The sequence below is a fragment of the Benincasa hispida genome, chromosome 4, assembly GCF_009727055.1.
Source record: "Benincasa hispida cultivar B227 chromosome 4, ASM972705v1, whole genome shotgun sequence".
NCBI lineage: Eukaryota > Viridiplantae > Streptophyta > Magnoliopsida > Cucurbitales > Cucurbitaceae > Benincasa > Benincasa hispida.
In genome coordinates, this window is record NC_052352.1 from 59,094,212 (window position 1) to 59,110,033 (window position 15,822).

The 15,822-nt window shown below is 34.5% G+C and overlaps 1 protein-coding gene across 1 annotated transcript; it reads right to left on the minus strand.

The window, feature by feature from the left end:
• Window positions 1-3,717: 3,717 nt before the first annotated feature.
• On the minus strand, window positions 3,718-8,302 carry LOC120075564. Its single transcript, XM_039029057.1, has 6 exons — window positions 7,998-8,302; window positions 7,707-7,839; window positions 7,500-7,603; window positions 5,391-5,562; window positions 5,146-5,286; window positions 3,718-5,073 (listed from the first exon to the last, which is right to left on the minus strand). Exons 1-6 carry the CDS (start codon window positions 8,045-8,047, stop codon window positions 3,916-3,918), a joined length of 1,758 nt encoding a protein of 585 aa, XP_038884985.1. The 5' UTR covers window positions 8,048-8,302; the 3' UTR covers window positions 3,718-3,915.
• Window positions 8,303-15,822: the final 7,520 nt, after the last annotated feature.

Consider the following 15,822-nt stretch of genomic DNA (forward strand, 5'->3'; position numbering starts at 1 on the left):
CCAACTTCGAGCTTCGACAACCACCTCCAACTACAAACTCCAACGAAAATTATCTTCGATGATCAACTTCGACGACCATCTTCGTGCGACCAACTTCAGACTCTGAAAACCACCTCTAAGGGCAAACTCTAATTACCGACTCCAATACCACATTCATACGACTAACTTCAAGCTCTGACAACCACCTCCAACTACAAACTTCAGCGAAAATCATCTTTGATAATTAATTTCGACAACCACTTTCGACTATTATAAGACCGGTGACTATTAAAGTATGTTGTAGGGTTGTTGATTATATAAATAATAGTATTTTATCTACATTAAGTGCAACATTTATACGTAGACATTTGTGAAATATATTTTTACTTAATTGAATTCACATATCAAGTGAATGTTAATAATATTTGGAAAAGTATGTATGTATGTAGTTGAATAGTATGTAACACATAACAAAAAAAACCATAAAATGGAGATTTTTTCCTGGAACATTTTTATGTAACACATAACAAAAAAAAACCATAAAATGGAGATTTTTTCCTGGAACATTTTTTGGCAAGAAAAAGTGAAAAATGAAGATTTATTCTCTGATGATTCTCCAAATTTGGAGGAATTGAAAGTGAAATTGTTGAAGAAATTTGACAAGTTTCATTGTTTGCTAAGATGTTGGGGGGGTTCAATTAAAAAAATTATGACAAAGTAAAAATACAGAGCAACAGTAGAAATAAGAAGAAAAAGAAAGAAGATGATAATGAAATTCATGAAGAAAAATTAGGAATAAAAAGTTTTGAATTCTCTTTTGTTTTCCATTTTATTTGACTATATTCCTGCAAAAAATGTGATGGGTTAATTGTTGTTTATTACTAAAAAAAAATAATAATAAATACATAAAAACGTTAAAAATTAAAATAACAAAACTTGCAATCATATTTTATTTAGCACAAAGATGGTTAGAATTATGGAATACAAAAAATTTAAAATAAAAATAGTCATCATAAAAGCAGATTATTTAGAGTTCAAAAAACTACATCGGATACCCCACACATATAAACTCAACTTTGCACTTTAAACACAGACATATGAACTCATACCAAACAACTCTGCATCCCAAACACAACATATGAAATCCACAGATATATGAACTCCAAAGATATACAAACTCTAGGCATCATATCTTAACTCAGTGCTCCAAACAACCCCTTAAAATTGGGTGGGGAGAAGCTTCAAGAATGATCCATGCACGGATCTAGAGGGTTTTGATGGGACGGGTGGTGGTCCGATAGATGGTGATGACGTGACCTGCAAGTTTTCGATGATGGAGGCAACAACTACAAATGATTGGCCTACTGGTTGGGTTTCTTGGCGCCGATTGTGAGGGAAAGTAAAAGAGAAAGAAGGAGAGAAAGGAGGATGTTTTAGGTAATTCTGGAGCGATAAAAGATAAAGATAAAGGTAAAACAAGGAGAGTTATCTAACCCCAAAAAAAGGGACCCAAGATTGGTAGAAAGTGGACTTGGGAGAGTTCCTAACAAATAGAGAGAAAAGGCAATTGGGCCTTTACCGCCAGTTGGCCCGCTTTAGCCTCAGAGGCTGAGGCTGAGGCTGAGACCAATTGGGCCTTCATAGCCACAAAGCCTATCTCGATCAATAATCCCTTGCAAGTGGCCAATCTGGATCGACCCTCTATTCTGAAACATCAAACTCTGAGTGTTTGGTTTCAAATTGATAAAGGAAGTAGATTCCAAATCCTAAAAGGATAAAATAGATATATGAACTCCATTATAAATAGAGCATGACAGTCCTGCAAATGGTAAGCTCATCACCTCCCCAAAACTGCTTGTTCTGACCTTTGTGCTAAGATCTAACTTAAGCATCAGAGATTGTGGCAAGCACCACACCAGTGTGTTATTATTATTATTATTATTTATTGTTTTTTAAGTAACTTTTCCTCAAATTCTAAATTTATCATTGGTGTCACGTGAAAGCAGGTGAGTTTGTTTAGCCCGATTTTGCCATCAACAGTTGACATTGTCTGTGGGGAATATGTGTAATCTGCAAAGAATCTATGATACATCGGCCAAATAAGGGGAGAATGAGCCAACAAGAAAATAACAATTCTGACCAAGAGAGGCAACCCCGAAGAGCTACAAGCCGATTAAAGAATAATTAGCTTATTCAGAACCCACCTCGATCTCGGACTCGAGGGAAGAGGGGGAGGAGAAAATCGCGACTCTGAAAAAGAAGGTTAATGGCTTGGACCAAAATCCAAGACAGATCTTGGAAGTTTTAGAATCCCAAGAATAGATCCTAGAGGCTAGAATTTGACTACAACGAAGAACAAGATCGTTCCCAAGCAAGGAAATCCCTCCTTAAAAATAGGCCAAAACAAACTACAACATCACAAGGAGAATGCTCAAGATCTAGAGATAGTAAGTCAAGACAACATAGAGAACATTGAAGGCGTATCGAGGGAAACATACAAACAAAGCTAGGGCTCGTCCATGAAGAGCCGAAATCGAGGCTCAACGGAGGTCGAGCCAAGGGAATCGAGGATAGAACAGAAAATTGAATCCCTCTGGGAACTCACCTGAGAAAACTAATGACAGAAAAGCAGCGTATGAAGGAAAAAGCCGAGGCCAAGGCTCACCCATAGAAAGTTAAGCCGCTGAAGGTTTAGGAAAAGATAGGAAACATTAAGTGATAACAACAATCTAGGCCCTCCTCAACCTCAATGGTCGAAGATGAGACCGGGTCAAAATTTGACCATTCTTTCTAAGGGGGTAGATCTCCTTAATGTAAATTATACCACTGAGTTTCAATATCCAATAAGGCAGAGTAGTTTGTAGAACTAAGAATAAATATCCCGAGCAGAATCCCATATCTCAGTTGTTGTTTTGCACAATAGGAAGTTTTCGCCAACATCTATGGTCATAAAGTTTATTAGCCACGACGTTACCAAATAATCATCCGTTTTCCATGATCTAAATTTTGGGTCCTTAAAATATATATTATGTAATGCATTATAAGCTAAATAATATTAAAAAAAAAAATAAGAATATAAAAAATTAACATAAAATACGTTCATAATTTAATTTAAAATAGTTTATAGTTAACTTAATATTTATTAGCTACAACTAGTAAATTATTTCAAATGGTAAAATTGTAAAAAAATATTTATAAGATATAATAAAATTTTAGAACTATCAATAATAGACATTATATTCTATTAATGTTTATCAATATCATTGATAGAAGAGTCTATCAGTGTCTATCGTTGATAATTTTAACATTTTACTATATTTTATAAATATTTTAGTTCATTTTTCTATATTTGAAAACGGTTCAAGATAGTTTATAAATTTAGTATCAAAACAAATTGAAACAATTATTAAAAAAATCTCAAAATATTACAACTCTGTTTCCCTTCAATCCCTCGTCTGACAAAGTGATGAAGACACGTTTTGATGGTTCTCTGCACGCACCAAGTTTTCAACATTTTCCTTTCACACTCGTAATAGCAAATATTTATTCCTTCCTTTCAGATTTCATAGTTTTCCGGTGATACACTCTTCCCTTCCATCAATCTCTCTGCCATCAAGTTAGAGAGAGAAGAAGAAAAAACCATTTTTTTTTTTTTTAAATCTAAATTCTTCATGGGTTTTCAAGCTCAACACTCTGCCGCCGTACAGCTCTCCTTCAATCCACATTAGCTACCCCACATTGTGATCAAAGATACAAATTAAAGGGCTTGAAAAATATACATAAAAAGAAACCAATAATTGTACAATATATCTTCACTGTTTTTTTTCCCTAGCTCTAAAGGAGATATTGAAAACTCATTATGAAAGCTGAACAAAATATCAATTCACCAAACCTCGAGCCTAGAAGACATGGAATATATATCAAACCTCATGGATATCAGGAACCACCAGCTGATGGATGATCTGATCCTGGATTTGGTTTCTGTGGTGTAAATAAGTTCGGGTATGAAAAGTATGGGTCGTCGTCCATTGATGGGAGCCTCTGGGGCTGATGAGGGACTGCTATGTGTGCAGATGGTGAATCACCAGGAGAGGAATCGAAACCCAATTTCTCTGGCTCGGGCTGGTGGTGCTCAGAAACATCCAAACTGTGGCTTACTATGTGACGTTCTTGGAAAGAATCTTGTGAATAATATGGCATAGAACTAGAATGATGCCCCAGATAATCTTGTTGGTTTAGTTGGAATGTTTCTTTATGATCTGGTGAACTTGCAGTAGCTCCGTGGAACGGATTTTCACAACTAATTTCAGGGTCCTTATCATTCTTTTTCTTTGTGAGCTCATCAATTCTAACCTTTGCAAGACTAGCTGCAGAGCGAGCTGCAGCCGCAGCACGTTCAGCAGTTTCAGCAGCAGCCTGAGCAGCTGCCAACACGTCCTGCAAATCCACACCAACATCCTCATTGACCTCACTCATTGTCCTTGAAACAGAGGACGGTGGTGCATTTATCTCTGGTTCGAACCGTGGTTTGAAACCAAACTTCTCTTCGGCGGTCCTTGAAACAGAGGGTAGTGGTGAATTTATCTCCTGTTCAATCCGTGGTTTGAAACCAAACTTCTCCTCAGGGGCCGTTGAATCAGAGGGTGGCAAAAAATCAGTTTGTCTATGAGAGAATGACGATGACAATGATGGGGGAGTAATAAAAGGCAAAAACTGTTTATCTTCACCAACAGAAATATTCATTTGATCGGTGCTGGGTGAAACAGATCTCACTGAAGTCACCTCCTCATGTCTCAAGTGTAGATCTTGTGGTGGTGTTTCAGGAATATCAGAATACTTCAATGAAGCATGATTGGTTTCAGACGCTGGCGGCACGGATGGAGGTGGCATCATTGATGATGCAGAGCCAGCATCTGTATTAGGCTGTGGACATACCGATATCTTTGGAACTTCAGGAAAGTCTAACATGTCCAATTCAGAATCAGAATCAGGTTGTGGTGAACTAGCCAAATCAGGAGTAGCATTGTATGCTTCATTGTGATTCTCTTGAGGAAGGGGTAATTTTGATGCACTGACAAACTGCGCTGATCCATTCTGCAAAGAGAGACCAGGAACTAAGACATAAAAGGGTCACCACAAGTTGAGACAAAAAGAAACAACACTTACAAGCAAATCTTCTGGAGATTTGTTAAACTCAGCTTCAGTTTCAGCAGGATTCCAATCTAAGTTGTGATCTTCGGCGATTTCCTTTAACAGCTTCAGTTTCTTTTCAGGTGAAGGAGCACGAACGGAAAGAAGCTCTATCAGCTGCAATCAAAATTTAAAAGGAAATATGTAATCCTATGGACTGCAGAAAAGCTTTCCTTTGATGAATTCCTTCTAATCAAACATAAACAAGCAATTCTATAAACCTGACGATTAACACCACAGTTAGGCATGAGCTCAGTTGCAGCTGATACAAATTCCTTCCCATATTTAGCAGCAAAAAGCATCTGAACCTGGAGAAGCTCTGTAAGATCAGCACACCTTGGAGCAGCAAAACACACACTTGAGATTGCCTCTTTCAAGTCTAGAGGACATTCCCTGAAAATTGGGATTTTACAATGACATTCGAGGTAAGAATAAAGTTGAAGGGGCATGTCTCAATAAAATAACCATAAGAAGCAAATTGAGACTAGAATAAAAAAAGTTCATTTATACCTTCCGAAATATGGAAAGACATTAGCATTTATAAATACAGATACAGAGATCACATTCGACTAGAAAAAAAATATGGGACAAGATGAAATATCAAGATGTTGGAACTAATAAGCATTGATCTCTACAATAGAGATGAAGTAAGACTTGAAAGATTTTACAGTTAAGATTGGAATTTGGACATGTAGTTCTGAGTTTCAAGTAACTTGGAGCGGAATCTATCATCCAAAAGACCAATGGATTTTCACCAGATAATACAAGCTTGGTGGTTAATCAAGAAAAATTGTGAATTAGAAAGCACAAACTAATTAGTTTATTGTAAGTTTAGCAATCACCCTCAAAGAATTAAATTTCCACTTTGCAAGGCTTGATGTTTTGAGTCATCCAGAGAAGTTGGATGATCAGGTTGGACAGCTAAGTTAACAATGAACAATCCAAGACTCAACTTCCATCACTGTGGGAAGGTTCTCCAATAGTCCAAACTCAGATGAAAGAATATTCTTTATGTAATTCACTAAAATTCTTTAACGTGCAAATATCTATTCAAACTTCAAAGTGAAATACCACCACATTTCTAATGCATTTTGATTAACCAAAATAGCACATATATAGATACTTGCTCATCACGACAATAACCAAAGAACAAGAGCGCCGCAAGCCATTTTCCAATAGATAAGGACAAAAAGAATTGAGACAAATTCACATCACAATGGGAAATAAAGGACTGCAGATACGTGTCATTTCTGACATCAGGTACACATTTTTAAATGAAGCTGCTCATTTACAAATTATGAAGGAAATCCTGAACTCAATATATACATGTCATCTAATCATAAAATGAAATTTTCATAACAGTCTTCAAAAAAGTATACTTGGTAGGCAAGTCCAACAGACAAATCCATTGTTACAAGTTCCGGTAGTTGTAAGCGTGTTATGATGCAGCTTCAAATTTAACCTAGATAATTAAATGCTAATAAAAAAGTAAAAAACCTTTACAGAGGAGTGCAGTAGAGAGTTCTAATTTGGAACTGACAACCGGCTAAGAGATCTAACATCCTAATCTAAGTTTTGTAAGATACGTGATCATGTTAGATAAATAAATGTTCGAGAAAAAATCAATTAATACCCTAAACTTTAGCGGTTGTATCAATTCAAACCCCAAACTAATAATTATATCAATTTAAATCTCAAACTTTCATAATTGAATCAATCTAGACCCTCCATAAGTGATTCATGATTATTTTCATTTGATTCCATTTTAAATCAATTCAAAAGCAATAAAATTATTCTTCACCCAAATTCCTACCCAAGTGGGAAGAAAAATTATCGCATAATTCTTCCTAAATAAGTAAAGAAAAATAGAGCGAGACAAGAAGGAGAAAAACCAATCCATTTGATTCTAGTATTTCTCTCTAATAGAATGTTAATCCCTACATTTGAAAATGTGTAAAGATTATGCATTAGCAGTTATAAAAATAAAATCTTAACTGATGATCTAAATAAATCCACTTATGAAAATTTAGAGTTTTAATTAATACAATTATTACTTTGGGGTTTTAACGGATAGATACAATCCCCAAAGTTTAGGGCTATAGATTGATTTTTTCCCTAAACCTTTCCCACAAGAAAGTGTATTTTATAATTGCCAAACAGAGACAATTATACTCATTTAGTCCTTGTCTTCAGTACACCAAATGTGAGAATGGAGATTTGGATCTCAAACCTATAAAATAATATTTATTGTAGTAAGAGGTGGATATTATAGTCTTAGAATACTCCTTATCCCAAACGCCCCCAAAGAAAACTCGGTTAGGAAGAGTTACCTTTGAGTCTCAATAATTGGAAGGCGAACAACAATAAGCTCACAAAACAATTCAAGAATTTCCTGAGCAGCCATCATATTCTCTTCTCTGATTATATGCTCTACCTGAATCCAAAAGCAGATAGAACATCAAACAATGGCCCTTTTTTCTTATACTCCTTATTTCTATATTAAATTGATCTAATGCAGTTGAGGAAGTAACACATACCCGGATGCGCGCAGTAGCTTCTTGTCCTGTCTCGAGAAGCTTAGCTATGTCTCGGCGCATCTGCTTAAGCTGGATCTCCCTTCGATTCCTCAGCAGCTTTATTCGTGGAATTGTCAATTTAAGCAGTGTTTTACTGTATACAGAACCGCAAATTAAAACAAATAATCCGAAGAGGGTGATCGTCTTTATCAAAAACAGAAATTCTGAAATCTCAATCGATCAATGAAAGAAGTAACCGACATCATTCAATGAAGAGTAAGAAAGAAAATCAGAATAAAGAGATGGCGATACCATTGGGCAGCCTTGAAGCCCTTGTTGAAGAAGGAGTTAAGCATCGACATGGAGACGAAGATCGATAAAGATCAAAACAAAAAAACCCTTTTCAGCACCGAATTACAGAATACCGAGATATTGAATTGAATAATGGACAAGTGTGGAAGCTCTTCTTCCGATCGAGTTGAAAATTCGGAGAGAAATGGCGAGACTATGAGGAAGAAACTGAACCTAATCAATGTAATCAAGATGGAAAGAAGATGGGGAGACACAGAAAGAGGGGCCCAACGCTCAACTAAAGCAAGATATTTCAGAAAATTGTTGAAATTTTGAACTTACACGACGCCGTATGATCTTTGTTTCGGTCACGAAGCGCGTCCTACGGCTCCAAACAATTCCTTCAGCCTGAAGAAATTTTCATTATTATTCATAAATACTTATTGAAATAGAACCTTCGGGGGTGAGGTTGAGTTTGTTATTATTATGGTCTACTGATTGGGTTGGGTTGTGATGTTTTTTTTATTCCATTTAAAAATGCGAATGAATCAAATTAGTAATTTAAATAATCTAAATATGGTCAAATTTGGGATCGTCGGATTAATATTATTTTTTTTTCTTAATTTAAAATATTTTAATTTATCTACCCATATCTAATAGTTAAACTCTCGTAAAATTAAATTCTATATAATATCATATTACAAACTTTATAAAAAAAAACAAACATTCTTATATATATATATATATTTATTAATATATTGTAATTCGAGTTGGGTTTGGTCAACCCAAATTCTTTTTATTCAACCTTAAATCCAATCCAACCCAATTCAAGAAAAAAATAGAAAACATTCAATTCAATCCAAAAATAAAACTAACTCAATCTAACTTTTATGATTTGGGTTGAATAGTCTAAATTGTCAAGTCATTTGAACACCTCTAATTTTTATAATCTAAAGAATCTAGGGTTATTATATATAAATATATCTCTAATATATAATATATTAAAAGGTCACAATGTTAGAGAAATTTTTTTTCTAGATAATTTTATTCATAAAAATATTTAATAATTATACTTTTATCCATTTTAATTATTAGACATTAATAATTAATTCATATACTGAAAATCCACACGGTTGTTAATACCTTCAACCGTTATCTTCTTTAAAAAGCCAATAAACAATTTATTTTTAGATAAAATCACCCACTTAAGAGTCTTTAAAAATTCTTAATAATTAGTAATAACCAATTGCCGTTTTAAAAAAGCTAATCAATCATCAGCTTAAGAGCCTTTTGAAAATTTTGATTAATAATTAATTGTTATTAAGTTGAATTACTATATAAATTACAAAAATGAAAATGAAAGAAGGTTTACTTAGAAGAATGAAAAATAAAGCTAATTTGGGAAGAATCCTCATCAACAAAAGGAGACAAGTTATTAATAAAAAGGTTAACATTATTCAACATTAAAGCTTTTTTTCAAGAGGTGAAGAGCAAAAATCTTCATATATTTTTTTTCCAAGTTCTATTATGTTTTTAATAAATAAATCTATCTTAAAAATATATATCTATTGTTATTAAAAAAGTTAACAATTGTGCCAGCACTATTCATTTTGTAGCCAATTCGATATATGATCTTTAAATGTTTTATAATTTCCAAGCTATTAGCAAAAAAAAAAAAAAAAAAAAAAAGTGGATAATATTCGACATTTAAGTTCTTAACTTTTTTTTTCCAAGTTATATTATGTTCTTAATAAACAAATCTACCTCTAAATTTTATTTATTGTCATTCATAAATTAATAATTGTGGCAATGCTATTCATTTTGTAGCAAATTCCATCTATTTCATTTAAGTATATATATTGTTTCTCCAATTTACAACTTCAAGATTGAAAAAAAGTTCGGACATTGATTGAGTCCCACGCTGACGCATTCTTCATTTCCCTTAACCATCAAGGTTCATCTCGAACAAAATCCAATACCTATAATCTATATTATATTAATGTTTGAAAATATTTTTAGATAATTTTAACTTTTAGGTTTTTAATAAATTATAAATAATTACATTTGATTTCTTAACATTTAATTAGAATATAAAATATTACTTCTATTTAGCTATTTTGAAAAACAATTAAAAATATATGTATCTATTTAAAAAAGATAATTAAAAGAATAGGAACATTTTCACATATTAAAAAAGAAATATCGATAGACTTTTATTAGCGTGTATCAGTAATAGACACGTATAAATTTATATCCATCTCTATAAAAAAAAAAAAAAAAAATTTATGTAAATAATTCCATTTTTTATTTTTTTTATTTTTTTATTTTTAAAAATCCTCCTTATAAATATATTTAATTTGACTAATTAATGGTTGATGAATAAAAGAATCTAATTAATAGCTATCTTTTTAATATGCTTTTTAAAAATAATATTCTCACTCAATCTGTTTCCAGTTCACTCAAAAAACAATCAGCGTTTAATTTAGACTGCTCTTGAATTAAATTTAAAAAAAAAAATTGGAAAAATAAATCCATCATTGAACTCCTATTGGTTGATCAATGTATAAATTTGAACGGTTTTCTTTTTTACTTCTTTTCATCTCATGATGATTGATCGATGTGTTTTATTTTAACATGATAGTTCAAGAGGTATATTTCATCTTTTAATATATTTTTTTCATGATTATGATTTGGAATTTAGAATTTGGTTCTCTCAATCTTTTAGGGGCTATTTGGGGCGTTGAGATAATATAGAATGTGGGGAGTTCTGATTCTCTCAATCTTCTAGGACTGTTTGGGGCGCTGAGATAATATAGGACATGAGGAGTTCTGATGTCTGGAGAGTTCTGATCGAGTATGAATGATCGAGGATAATCGAGTATGTTCAAGTACTAAGATGATATATGATACACGGAAGAAAAATGACGCTGAAATACGAAACACGTTCAAAAAATTGGCCCACAAACAATTAAAATCGGTGAGATAGGATAATGGGTCTCCAAACGCTGAGACGATATAAGATGTGGGGATATATCATCTCATGTTGGACTTCCAAACAGCCCTTTATTGGTTTTAGATTTAGGAGAAAAATCAAACAAACAAAGTCATAGACAATATTTGGGTGTAAACATCGACAATCCACATATATGACTGTAAAGCAAAAAAGAGAGAAAGATGTTGAAGGGATTGTGAATCCTCAACTATGAGGTGGGAGAAATGAGGAAAGGAAATATAAATTTTGATTACTTTTTTTTTATTCTCCTTTAGTTTAAAATAATTACTTTTTATCTTTAAAAATTGTTGTATCTTCTCATATTCTAACAATAAAAAATAATATGTTATTAGAGAATAATGGGAAATAATACAGTCCGCGACTATATAAGGTGGGAGAAAGGAGGACGGAGAGATTTAGTAGGGGTGTACTGTGAAACCCGGATTTCCATTATTCCTTACTTAAGCAGGTGATTAAGGAAATTAACTAAGTAAAAGTTAAATCCTAGGTTGAAGTGAACGAAAATTTCTAGGTGTTGAATAGATTTTTCTTGAATAGTTGAGTTAAGCTTTAATTGATGAAAAATTGACTAAGTGTTGGACTAGGCATTGTCATGCATTGGCCATAAGATCTTGGAGAGATTATTTAGGCCAAGGGAGAAGTTGAAGTGGGAGTGACACATGCCTTGGAGGTTAGACCAACGCATTAGGCTGGATGGATGCATTGGATGTGTTGGATGATGGATGCGTTGGATGCATTGGATGTGTTGGATGATGGATGCGTTGGATGCGTTGGATGATGGATGTGTTGGATGTGTTGGTGAAGGAAGGAAAATGGAAGGATGCGTTGAAGGGTGGTAGGCAGCCGAGGATGAGGCATTGGGATGGCACAAGGGCTGGAGGGTGCCATGCATCGAGCAGGCTCGACCAAACTGCCCAGCCATATGTCGAAGTGGGCCAAGTTGCCGTGCCAAGCGATGCGTTGATGGAAGCGCCCATAGGTTGAGTGGCCGAGCGAACAATGCGTCGATGGCAGCGCCCATTGCGTCGAGTGGACAAGCAAGCCCTGTCGAGCGATGCGTTGATGCCAAGCTGCAGCCAAGCGCCCCTGCCCATGCGTCGAGCGGCCATGCCAAGCGCACAGCCCATGCATCGAAGCGCCCTGCCGAGCGGCCGTACATTGAACACCCCTGCAATGCATCGAACGCCTTGCCATGTGCCCCATACCGAGCAAGCCGTGCGGTGATACCTAATAAGTCATGCGTTGAGGATGAGTGGCCATCCTATGCGTTGGTGATGGCTGGCTCTTACGATGGCTAAGTTGGGTTGCTAGGCGTTGAGTAGTGGACTATGCGTTGAACATCCAAGAGTTGGACGCATATAAAGGATGAGATCACATAGAAAACGTCATCAAACCATGTGTCTTCTTGGGAGGAAGCCTTAAGCCTTAAGAATTTGAGGTGGTTACATTAGATTGGAAGCTTATGCGTTGGTGAAAGGAGAAAATGACACTTTGGGTTGTGTTGATGCAAGATTGTGTTGATGGTGTAAGGAAGAGACACTTGGTCATGCGGCCAAGTGGGAGGTGTCGACCATGAAGCAATCTTGGACGCCTATAAATAGAGCTAAGGACTTCAGATGAAAACTCAAATTCTCTTTAAAATACATAAAGAATAGTGTATGAGGACTAATTGGGAGAAGACCATGCGTTGGTAGCAAGACCATGCGTTGGTCGAGAAGTTCCAAGAGGGGAGATGCTGTCGGGCAGAAAAGACAGGAAGTAACATCAACTTGGAACGAGAATTTCTCCCAGAATACTCATGCGTTTGAAGTGATTCTAAATCCATCTAAAAGATAAAAGAGTCTATTTTTCATGGTGGGGCTTCCAGAGAATAAGCTCTAAGGAATCGGGCTGGAAGTTGAGAAAAAGGCAGAAGAGTCAGGCTGTCGGGTAAGCTGGGCCAGTATTAATGTTTTGAAGATTTCGGCTAAACCACAGGGAGTTATGAGCTAATATTTTATGGTAAGCTTTCTGAGACATTTAAAACATGTTTGCAGAAGAAAGTATCTTAAAATAAGGTCTGGAACTATGAGTAATCTAAGCTGATATTTGAATCTGAAATTTAGGGTTCAAAAAGGGAAACCAAGGAAATCTAAGGAACTTTGGAAAGGAAAGTTCCTAACCAATCAAGGTAAGTGGTTATTGTGTGTTGTATTGTTGATATAATTTCTATATATAGGTAAATATATATAGGGGATAATGTTAAATTGGCATGATCAGGGATATATGTTTATCTGATTACTATGCTTGTTGAGATATTGCTTGTATGTTTGTTTTGGAAACTGAAATTGTATCTGGGATACATAGTTAGCATGTTTGAAAAGGGTACTTCGCGGGAAAATATAGTCGGCTTCGGTCGGCGAAAAATGATAGTCGATGATGACCGACGGGAAATATAGTCAAGTTACCTAAGCATAGCTAGCGGGAAAATAGTCGATGTGCACATTGGCGGGATAATAGGGTATAGGGAAAGTTTCCACAGGAATTGTTGTTGTCTTATTATACGTGTGAAAGTACTAAGGATGTTTTTATTATGTGATAACCAGCGGTCAAGCTGAGATTGTCTAGCGGTTTGGCTAGAAAATAATAATGAACTTGTGATAATGTTCTTGTTGACTATGTATTGCTTTCCCAAAAGTATATTTCGTTGACAAAGTTATTTGTTTATCTAAAGGCACCACTCACTGGGCTTTATAGCTCATGTTTTCCATGTTTTATGTTTCCCCCCTCCCCCAGGTAGCGAAAGGTGAGGAGTTTCAGGGTGCTGCTAAGGTCAAAGTCTGCCACAAGCCACCGTTACACTTCCGGAGGGTTTTACAGTTGATGTTGTAAATTTGTAGTTAAGACTTGAAGTTGTATAAACGTTCATTGTTGTAAAATAAAATGGGCCTACTTAATCAGTTGATTGTTCAATTTGTACATTGGTATCAGAGTTATTTCCGCAAGAGTTATTAGGTAGTAAGTGTCAACGGAACGGTTGATAACTGCTGCAGTCACGCCCTTTCCTAGGCTAAGAGGGTGGTCTGGGGTGGGGTGTGACATGTACATAGTCCGGGTTGGGTCGGGTTAGGGTAGTTTTTTGGACCAACCCGAAAATTCGGGTTGGCCTTATAATCAACTCTATCGGTTCCATTTTAAGGGTCAACCCAATCCAATCCAACCCAATTTTTTTGGGTTGGGTCGGGTTGGATCATCAAGTTGACCCATTTTTTCTTTTCTTTGTTTCCCCTTCCTTTCCTCTCGATTGGATCTAATTTTTGTTACTATAGATCGAGAGATTGGGTGAGATATCACGAGATTGAAAAAAAATCAACAACAAAAAACATATAATTAGAATAGAATCAAAACCAAAGAACTCAAAATCACTAAAATTAGAGCTTAAAAGAAATAAGAAATTCGATGAAACGAAAATTGGGGGAAAATTAAAGAAGAAGACGACAGTTAGTAATTATGGACCCTATCAAGAGAAGCTTTCTTCTTGAGAGGAATCAAATGAGATAAAGCACTGATGAGTTGAAGTTAGAAAAATTCTGAGTGAGAGGAAGGTTGTAAGAGACGAGATGGAGATGGAGAGGGAGACCCTGGCGAGCGAGCGTGAAACTGAACGAGGAAGGTGGCTAGTAAGGATCTAATGCGGATTGGCGAAGACATGATGCTGATCGATAAAGATCGATGGAGGAATGCTGATGTGAACGACTAAAATTGCAAATTCATTCGAGGGGGAAGGAAGGGGCTGCTTAACTAGGTTAAACTAAAGGGTTAAAGTTTATATATATATATATATATATAATATATATCGGGTCGAGTCGGGTTGACCTGACCCTAAATGGGGTAATCGAGACCAATCCGAATTTAATATTTTTTAACATTTTTAACCCAACCCAACCCAACCCAAAATAAAATCTAACCCAACCCAACCCAACCCTTGCGGTTTGGGTTGGGTAGTCCAGGTTGGTTGGATTATCGGGTTTTTTGAACATCCCTAAGATTTAGAGACTAGAAGAGGAAATACAATATTTGTTAATTTTTCTTATTCTTCTTTAGTTTAATACAATTACTTTTTATCTTAAAAAAAAATTATGTATTAACTTAATATCATTTTGTGTTTTTTGTCATATTCTAACACTAGGGAATAATATGCTCTTAAAAATAATAGAAAATAATATTATTATCTTTTATTTTTAGTTTTTTTAAAATGAAAGTTCATATTTCTTTTCATTTAAAAAAAATAATATTTAATATTTCCTTTTATGATCTTATTTAATCCATGAAAATTGACCTATATTCTTATACTACTTTAAAATATATTTTCATGGTATAAATTTGTGTCAAATTCAGAAAGAAGTTGAACTTAATTTCGTATCATAAAAAAAAATTAATAATTTATTTTTATTCAACCAATCATATTAACATAAAGTTTTATTGATTTTTGTTAAGATATTGGATGCACCACTAAATTGATACGATAAATTGGAATTTATAGAGTTAGAATATGAAACATTTATCTATGAATTTTAAATATTTATCCATGATGGATATTATAAATAATTCAGAAAGTGTCAGTTGTATATGATATTATTGTTGTATGCTTAATTTGTTGTTTAATATACATATATGAAATTTTAATGGTTATATGTTTTATTTTAATAACGTTGACAATAAATCAAATTTGTAATCTATAAAAATTTATAATAATATTAATTGTAACTTACAAAAATGGATAACAATACTAAACATGTAACCTATATAAATTAAATAAAAATTATAAATAAGTTTCGTATAAAAATTTGCTTT